At 37.0% G+C, this 9767-nt stretch overlaps 1 protein-coding gene across 1 annotated transcript; it reads right to left on the bottom strand.

Annotated features, from left to right (window-relative positions):
- Nucleotides 1-6316: 6316 nt before the first annotated feature.
- On the bottom strand, nucleotides 6317-9531 carry GPR15 (G protein-coupled receptor 15). The gene has a single exon (XM_022583986.3). The coding sequence runs from the start codon at nucleotides 8949-8951 to the stop codon at nucleotides 7875-7877; it is 1077 nt and encodes a 358-aa protein (XP_022439694.1). The 5' UTR covers nucleotides 8952-9531; the 3' UTR covers nucleotides 6317-7874.
- Between the last annotated feature and the right edge of the window lie 236 nt (nucleotides 9532-9767).

The raw sequence follows: 9767 nt of genomic DNA, 5'->3' as shown, positions 1-9767 counted from the left end.
CTCGAGTACCATGCTCTCTTATTCTTAAATATTATGTTTTCTTTTCTCCTTGATTGTGGGCCAGTAATTTTTAACCTTATTATCATTTTACTTCCTAACATTCTTGACTCTGCCTCCTAAAAATGCTGGATGGTAAATATTATTTCTTATTTAATGTAAATTTCAGTCAAGTTTTTACGTTATGTTTGGGGCAGTTCATACTGTTCCTAATCTGAGAAACTCCTGTGCTTCTCAAAACTACATTTGGGAGTCCCTACTAAAATTAGGAAGTCATTTATACAAACATGCGCCCTGAAAAGTGTAAACAAAGTGTAAAAAGTCCCTGAAAGACAGGAGAACTGGCTACTGAATGTTTTCTGCACACAGACCAGTGCAACTTCTTGGCATAACAAATAGCACTTAATAAGAAAGATGGTGAAACTTTAAACCTCTGGACCGGTTTAGGCTGCATTGCCCACAGACACACAGCCTATAGTGTGAGTTTTGGCATTAGATTTACTTTTTCTTCTTGCTGTGGGTATATTCTAAGAAATCAGGGACTGGAAAAATTTTCAGGGATAGAGAAAATGAGACTCTGATTCTTACTTAGTACATATATGCTCTTGAAAAAAAGATATTTTCCTGTGAGAGCCACTGTCATAAGTGCTACTATCCTTTAATGAGGGGTTGGGTGTGAGGGGGAGTAAAATAAATAACTGTCCATTTCTTACATGAGCACATATTTGTTTTTCTAGATAAGGATTTTAGTGACTATTGGATGGAATATGCCATTTCGGATAGGTCAAAATTAAGAGATCATGGTAAACATGTTACAAGAAAACGTTTTTCTTTTAAAAAGAAAAGTATTTTTGGGGCTTCCCTGGTGGTGCAGTGGTTGAGAGTCCGCCTGCTGATGCAGGGGACACGGGTTCATGCCCCGGTCCGGGAGGGTCCCACATGCTGCGGAGCGGATGGGCCCATGAGCCATGGTTGCTGAGCCTGCGCGTCCGGAGCCTGTGCTCCGCAACGGGAGAGGCCACAACAATGAGAGGCCCGCGTACCGCAAAAAAAAAAAAAAAAAAAGTATTTTTAATAAAATGGGCTTCCTCCCCCCTCAAGCAATGTTAGTCATGAATAGGCAAAGGGTTTGGTGATTTGAGATATTTGCATTGGAAAAAATAAGAAATATAGTTTGAATTTGAGAAATTATTATATAGAGAGAATAAACTAAACCAAGAGAAAGTTGTGATGTTGAGTCTATTAAAGAGCCTGGGAATCAGAGAAAAAAAATATGGTGATGTGGAAAAAGCATGAGCTTTGGAATTGCATAGACAATTTTAAATGCTTTTAATTGAAATCAGGTTTCATTTTTGGTTCAGTCCATTAACAATTATGTGAAATTTGATTTCTTTGAATTCTATTTTCTCCATCTCTAAAATGGAGTTATTTCTCAACTATCACTTATCAAGCTCTTAATATGTACCAGTCACTTTTGCAAACAATGCTGCAGTAAAAATGCATGTATGTATATCTTTGCACTTGGCCAAAATACATTCCAGGGTAAAATCCTAGAAGTGGATTTCTTTTCAAAGATGTTTCTAAATATCCTCTAGAAAGCTTAATCAAATTATTCTCAATCAATAGTCCAAGAAGTCTTGCCTACACTCCACACCTCTTATCCTGCTCAGCTTCAGTATTTAATGTTTAAATCTTTGCCAATTTAATAGGTAAAATTATATATATACATATATATATATATATATATATATATTTTTTTTTTTTCCGCGGCATGTGGGTTCTTCCCGGACTGGGACACGAACTCGTGTCCCCTGCCTCGGCGGGCAGACTCTCAACCACTGTGCCACCAGGGAAGCCCAATATTTTGAAATTTTAATTTGGTCATCTTTGATTATTTATTTTGCTAAATATTTTCATAAATTTACTGTCAGTATTTTTTCTCTGTTTGAATTATATAAGTGAAGTTACTGTAATTTGAAATCCTAAAGATTGTGTAAATTATGCAGGTTTGCATTGACTTTTTTCAATTCTTTACTAATTTTAAACTATTTTTTATTAATGCATACAAGTCAAGTTTGCATTGCATTACTTTAAACTCCTCTGAATCTGTTTTTTTTTTTTTTTTTTTTTTGCTTTAAACATGAAACCACGGGCAAGTTTCGTTTCTCGTTTACCACCTCTCCACCTGAGTTGTCAGTTTTGCTTTTGGTCTAAACTGAGGGTAAGCAAGAGGGCATCTCATTAAATCACAGTCTTTGGGCAAGGTTAGAGTAATCTACTTTGCATATCCTTTTTAGTTGTTTGAAAATAAATTTAAAGCTGATACTGTTCAGTTGTGTTCTTATGTTTAAAACACACTTTTACACCTAACAATCTTTAAGGGCAATAAAAGTATTTTCATTTGGGGATGCCAGTGTTGGGGGCACACATTGTACATTCCTTTAAGAAAATGCAACGATATTTAGGAAATAACCCTATCAAAATGGTAGCTACCTGAAGTGACTTGTGTATGGACAAATATGGGCTTTTCCCTGAACATTGGAAAAGATCAAAGAAAGTGATTTGGCTTGTTCTTGGGGGCAGTACTTCATTCTTTGATTCAAAAAATAACTCGGGGCTTGTAAACTCCATGAGGAAACAAATTCCACTTCTACCTCTTTAAATCCTCCAGAGCCTAATAGTGCCGTATATATAGTAGTTGATTGTAGGAATGGGCTACTTGTTCAATTTTAATAGGATATTTTCATCCATTTATGTTTTTATTGTAATTGTTGATATTTTTATATATGCCATTTTATTTTGTATTTTCTATTTACTATATATATATATTTTTTTAAATAAATAAATTTATTTATTTATTTATTTGGCTGTGTTGGGTCTTCGTTTCTGTGCAAAGGCTTTCTCTAGTTGTGGTGAGCGGGGGCCACTCTTCATCGCGGTGCGCGGGCCTCTCACTGTCGCGGCCTCTCTTGCTGCGAGCACAGGCTCCAGACGCGCAGGCTCAGTAGTTGTGGCTCACGGGCCCAGTTGCTCCGCGGCATGTGGGATCTTCCCGGACCAGGGCTCGAACCCGTGTCCGCTGCACTGGCAGGCAGACTCTCAACCACCGCACCACCAGGGAAGCCCTACTATATTTTTTCTTTGCTTTATTTTCTCCTTTATTGCATTCTATCAAGTACTTTAAACTGAATATTAGCAACAAGAGTCAATAGATGCTTATCAGCTGTGTTTGTACATTGTGTTTGTGTGTGTGAGACAGAGAAAGGGACAGACAGAGATGGAGATGTGGGGTCGAGGGGAGGGGAGAGAGAGAGAGAGAGAGAGAGAGAAGTTTTGTGAGTGAGTGACTGCAATACGCCTGCTTGAGAATCCAGTTATAATAAGGAACCCATCAGTCATAATAACAAATTTGTGGCTGACATAGTGCATTGTGTACAACAGACACTTTGCATTCACAGTTTGATGTTTGAGATATTGAATATTTTCAAGGAACTCCACTGGTCTAGGCATAAGAGTCACAAAATTAAACCATTAATCTACGATGGGATGAGTAATGACTGACTTAACTAGCAGGTCAGGCCAAACACCTAGGGTTGACATCTCAATTCTGTTTTATTTTCTACACATCATGCAGTGTCTCTGAGGAGGTTAAACTTTACGAAATTCATGTGGAGTAAATTATATGCTACACTGGAATTTGCAGATTTAAGAATTTGTGAAAGTTTTACAGTAGACAGTTTTTACATATGTCCATAAGGAAAAGAGCAGGGCTGCTGGCTGAAATTTTCTACCACAGAAAAGTTTTTAAAAATTAAAAATAGTCTTTAGCCACACATAATTTTTGATGCATAAAATTTTATTTGATTTAAGAACATCACACGAATACCTATATCTTCTGCAAATATAAAGTATTCTAGCAAGAACTTTTTATATTTCATTTTGAACTAATAGTAGTAAGGAAATGAAATCTTGCTAATCAGAATTGATAGAGGCTAGCAGATAAAAATTCTAAATTTCCCATCAGTGTTGACAAACATAAAGTACTCATAGATGAAGCCTAACTCTTGTTAATATGGGAGTGATAGTAAACTAACTAATTATTAAATCTTCTTAATTAGAAAATGAGAAAATCACTGAATAATGTCAGATTGATGATACCCTTTACTCAGTCTGCAGAGCATTATAAAAATGATATGAACATTGTATCATATATCCTTTACATGGGCCACTTGCCTAAATTAGCCACAGTTCAACTTAACCACATGTGGCCAACCCAGAAACAGTTCCACTGTAATTTTAAAGTGCCTTTGGATCTTAGAAATTTGGTACTCATATACATAAGCCAAGAATTTTTTAGTTTAGTAATGTCTGCCAACTAACAGAGTACCTCCTTCCACTTTTAGATTAATAAATGGACATTTCGTGTGAGTTTATATTTGATTTAACTTATCATAAGAACTTTCACTTTATTAACAGTTTGGCACATTAGATATTTAAAGTGGTTTTTTTTGGTTTGTTTGTTTATTTGTTTTAATGCTGTAGGTTAATCAATCTTAGGATGAAATTCCCACTTATCAAATACATTTAGGAAATGTAGCTTTATTAAGAAAATGATAAAGATAACAAGAGACAAGAGGAACTAATCCTAAGGTGGATTTTTGCATCTGAAATTCAAAGTCAAGTTGCTGGAACTATTTTTCCCTGTACACTGATATGTAAAGTCTTGTCATAACTGCTTATTCATAGAGTTGATAAAAGCAAAGAATGTTGACTGAGAGAAAAGAACTTAAAATAAGAAAAGACATTTGCAAGGGATAAATCCAACCCACAAGCTCTGTGGGAAGCAAAACCCACTACCCATTTCTGGTAGTTAGCATTATGTTCCTGCTTTTTCTCTGGACAGCACTGCTCTCATGGGGCTGGAGGCATCATCTTGCTAGCAGGCCACACCAGGGGCTCTTTTAGAAATAAATTTGTAATTCTTTTATTATTGTTTGACTTTTGTGAATGAGCCCTGCAGGAAAACTGAGGCTCGCCGTTCTCTGTGGCATGCACATTTGACAAGTCATTTCTCACTTCTGAGATCTCTCGGGGGAATAGAGAATGATTTGAGGAGTCAAGATGAATCAGAGGAAGATTTCTTTTACTCAGCTTCCCATCATACTGTGCATTTCTGTGTCTATTTAAAAATTAACTTATGACCCCTAGTAACCGTCCCCTCTCAGTCACGCACATGGCTTCCTTTAAGACTGTTCTTACTTAGGGTTGTTCTCACTCAGAGGTGATTTTGACTCGTTAGCGTGGATGAATTGTGGGGCTCCCAGGAATATCAGGTTAGTTTTCTTCTTTCCATATGGCCCAAATGGACTAAATGTGTGTTTGTGACTGTGTGCCTTAATTTTAAAATTAATTATAAGTTATCAGACAACTTCTCACCCAGGCTTTAATGAAGAGCTTTTCTGTGGTAAGTTCTCATAGTAACATAACACTAATCACATTTTGAATTTTTTTCTGTCAGCGTTTTGCTATCTGTAAAATTATGCCTATTTTTCCTTTCCTCACTGGTACCTTATGAATATAAAATATGCTAAGATCTTCATAAGGCACACAAGTAGCATATCTACTTAAAGTATTAAAAAGTATAACAGTATGTTTTTCTTCCATGTTAAAACGAAAAAACGAAAGGGGTGAAACAGAAGTAGGATAGATTCTAATATTTGTTAAATGAGAATGATTAAGTGTCATTTGATAATCTAGTTTGGAAACTTTTATGTAACATTCAATAATTAATGATAGAAACAGAATTGTTTCATATAACTTTTTATTCAATATTTAAAAAAACCTTTTACTTATATTTATTACTCTTACAATATCCTTGAGGATTCTATAGACATAGATATTACCAATGACATCTAGGTATGAAAGATTAAAATGACTTGTTCAATGTCCCAACATTGAAGGTGAAGCTAAACCAAATAACCTAGGTTTTCTCATTTTCTCACAAATACCTTAGCTGATTGACTGGGCTATTTTTTAAAGGTAGCATTTCTCAAAGGCTCTGATTTTGTGATTAGTTACAGTGCTTTTGTTGATTTGTTTTAAAAAAGTGAATGTCTTCTACTTTCTGTATTTCTGCTTTTATTTAACCTTTGGAGATCTATTTAATTATATTGAATTCATTTTTGAAGTTTTCCCAGAAACTTTATTTCTTATGATTTACACAGTCTTTTTTTTCTATATCTATGATAATTTATTAAAAGTCTGTTAGAATATCAGTATTAATTGATATGTTAATAGAAATTAATACAACATAGAAGAATACTTTTATAACAAAATTATATTTTTATTTAATAAAAGTTTAAGAGAAAGTAATAAATTTACCAATTTATAAAACCAAAAACTTCTGAATAGACTATAAGAAGATGCACAATATTTGAGATTTCTCTTAATATGAAAGACACATAGGATGAACTTGAATTACCTAGTCTCTGAAAAGATTCTAAGCTTTCTCTGATTTTCAAATCTAATATTTAAAAATAAAGCAATAATTCATTTGTGTAAATAGTGGGGGTAAAAACATAACCTACTTTATCTTGAACCAAAAGATATATTACAATAGTATGTTTGCTGCTGCGAAGCCTTTTGTGGTTGCTGCTAGTTACATTTTCCACTTCAAATTCTTTAAAAGGAATATAGGTACAAATTGACTCAGTAAATATTTATCAGGTAAGGAAGTCCAGAAGGCCTCTGAGTTTCAAAAAATGTATGTAAAATACCAGTAACATCTTTGTTATGGATTTTTCCCTTCAGCTGAATACAGAGCATCCTGTCTTCCTATGTTATTGGATCAAATCATGAAATTACATACACCAAGCAAATGATGCTACAGGGAATGTGTAGCACTAACACTTTAATTAAAATACAAAATGATAATCTGCACGAGGGTGTTGCTAAGCATTTGATGACCTCTAATTACAGTAGTAGTAGCACTTTTATTTTATAACTAGATAACTAGGTAATTAAAAACATGTAATTAGAGCCATATCCTAATTTGTAAAGGCAGTGAAAACAAAGAGTACAGTAAAACCCCATTGAAAAGTAGTTACTACATCATTATAATAAGATACATTTTAACCGACATATCGTATAAGGAAAATAAAAGTCAAACCTTGTCCTATGCTTTCTTGTTAAAATACTCTTGAAGACCAAATGGTGAAGTCCCAAATCATACACACAATACAAAATGATTTTATACCAGTGAGCTTTCGCCAGTCCAAAGTTATTGTGAATGGTATAGGGTGAAAGACAATGTTGGAAGATGGTATAGAATTACCATATAAAGTTTTAAAGATTAAGGCCAGAACCTCACTTCATTACTCAGGAATAATTAATTACTGAGCACAGGTATATTACATTTTTTACTACCTGCATTGTCACCACATTTCTCACCAGATACAAGTGGGCAGAATCCTTTAAATGTTGTCCACTTTGGAGCTCGGTATGAAGGGTCATGTGGATCTAGGTTCCTGAGAGAGGAAAAGGCTTGAATGTTCATTAACAACCATGAAGGAAGGAACTGGCCCAAGCAGGAGCCTTTATCTTAGAGTTCACAGACGTAAGAGTTGTATTTTGCCTGGTGAACTTGATTGGCAAGGGTCAAATAAGGCCACTCAGCTAAGAAAAAAACCAAAACAAAACAGCATATGGCCTAATTACGTCCGTGAACACAGAGACTTTCTAGATGCCTCTTTAAAAATGAACACTTCCTTGTGTTCATGAAGCAATATTACCACTAGCAATACTTTTCTTCTTTCCTTGTCTCAGACACAAATGAACCCTCCGATCCACCAACAGAGCTTGAAATGTTACTGTCCCTTTCAGAGTGACACAGACCTCTTCCTCCTTCTGGCAAAATCCTCTGCCTGAATGAAGTTGGAGAGAGCCTTAGTGAGGTCTGAGGTCTCAGTGCTGCTCCCAAAGTCATACTTCTTCAGGCAAGGGCACAAGCAGTGCACGATGGCTCGGCGGATGTAGCTGTCAAAGATATAGTAAATGAAAGGGCTGATGCCGCTGTTGGCAAAGGCCAAGGGCCCACTCACCTCCATGCCCCACTGGAGAAAAGCTGAAGGAAAGTAGAGGTCTTGCTGCAGCCCAGAGACAATAGCCAGGAGCTTGAAAGTATTAAAGGGCAGCCAGGAGAAGACAAAGGCTGCCACGACGATAAAGATGACCTTTATGGATTTCCTCAGCTTTCTGTTGTGCTTTCCCGACTGCTGGTAACGGACACACAGCTTCCTTGTGATACAACAGTAGCAGGTCACAATGCTCACCAAAGGGGCAAAAAATGTAAAAATTAAGGCCACCAGGCCCCAAGCCAGTTTAACTGGAGTGGCCCTCTTCTCTGCACAGTATGGCTTACCATCAATCAGGGTGAGCTCCCGGGACAGAAGAGTAGGCAACCCCAGGAGGCAGGAGATACACCAGACACTGGCACAGACTCCATACGCGCAGTCTCTATTTCTGATTTTCCTGGATACGGCTGGACACATGATGGCCAGGTAGCGGTCAACACTCATGCAGGTGAGCAAGAAGACATTGCAGTGCATGTTGACTGAGATCATGTAGGAGCTGCCTTTGCACAGGAAAGAGCCTGTCCTCCACAGTCCTAAAGATGCTTCTTTATCCACCCAGAGAGGCAACGTGATGATGAAGATGAAGTCAGAGGCAGCCAGGTTGATGATAAAAATGTCAATCAGTCTTCGGCTGCCCCTTTTGAAATGCAATGCACTCATGAGGATGACGTTCCCCAACGCTCCAGTCAGGAACACCACTGTGTAAAAGACTGGAAGGAAGACTGATGTATAAGGAACGTGGGAGTGGGTCTCGTCAATATCAGGATTTTGGCTTGTAACATAGAAATATTCCAAGTAAACCGTGGTTGCTTCTGGGTCCATCACTGGGTCCAGCAGGTGCCAAATCTGGTAAATTTTCTTACCTAAGAAGTTTTTGTATGAATTTTAGAATTCTCAAGGCAGCTTCTTTTATACAGTGCCTGCCTCTTCTCCCTGCCCCACCCCTTTCCTTAGAAGATCTTGGGACACGCATTAAAAACAGAGATTAAAAAATACAGTTTCTACCAATCCTCAGAAAGGCCCACAAGGAACACCACCCTGATTGGTATTGGGTAGTTGTGGTTATGGTTTTCTTTATTTGCATTTGCCCAGGAAACTGAGGTGCTTTTTGACTTTTTTCTTCAAGACATTCAATTTGTTTCTTTAAATCTCCAGAGATTAGGAAATGAATTAACTTTTTCTCCTTACCTACCTTAAAGATATCTTTGCTTTTCTGACACTGAGAATCTTTTCGATCTAGCCTCCTGTTTCACATACAGTATACTGTTTTACTTTTAGAATTTTAAGGTGGTGATGTTGAAGATACTGTTTTCATTTACATCATTGGTGAAATGTGAAGAGAATAGTCTTCCATTGCATAAAGAGTAAATTTCCCCAAATCATACCAGTCCACATCTATGGCAAACATAATGATTCCAATTAGGGTACTAGTTTCTTCTCATTTATTTCGCTCTTTCAGTTCATGCATAATTGATCCTGTCTTGTTCAGTAAGTTTTAAAAAATACCCAGGGCTTCCCTGGTGGCACAGTGGTTGAGAGTCCTCCTGCCAATGCAGAGGACACGGGTTCGTGCCCCGGTCTGGGAAGATCCCACATGCTGCGGAGCGGCTGGGCCCGTGAGCCATGGCCGCTGGGCCT

The sequence above is a fragment of the Delphinapterus leucas genome, chromosome 4 (genome assembly GCF_059928025.1).
Source record: "Delphinapterus leucas isolate spDelLeu-1000000601 "Yukka" chromosome 4, BTC_Dleu_Yukka2, whole genome shotgun sequence".
NCBI lineage: Eukaryota > Metazoa > Chordata > Mammalia > Artiodactyla > Monodontidae > Delphinapterus > Delphinapterus leucas.
This window is presented reverse-complemented; position numbering and strand designations above follow the sequence as displayed.

Coding starts and splice junctions, on each gene's coding strand:
- GPR15 (XM_022583986.3), bottom strand. CDS start 8,951: ATGGACCCAGAAGCAACCACGGTTTACTTGGAATATTTCTATGTTACA.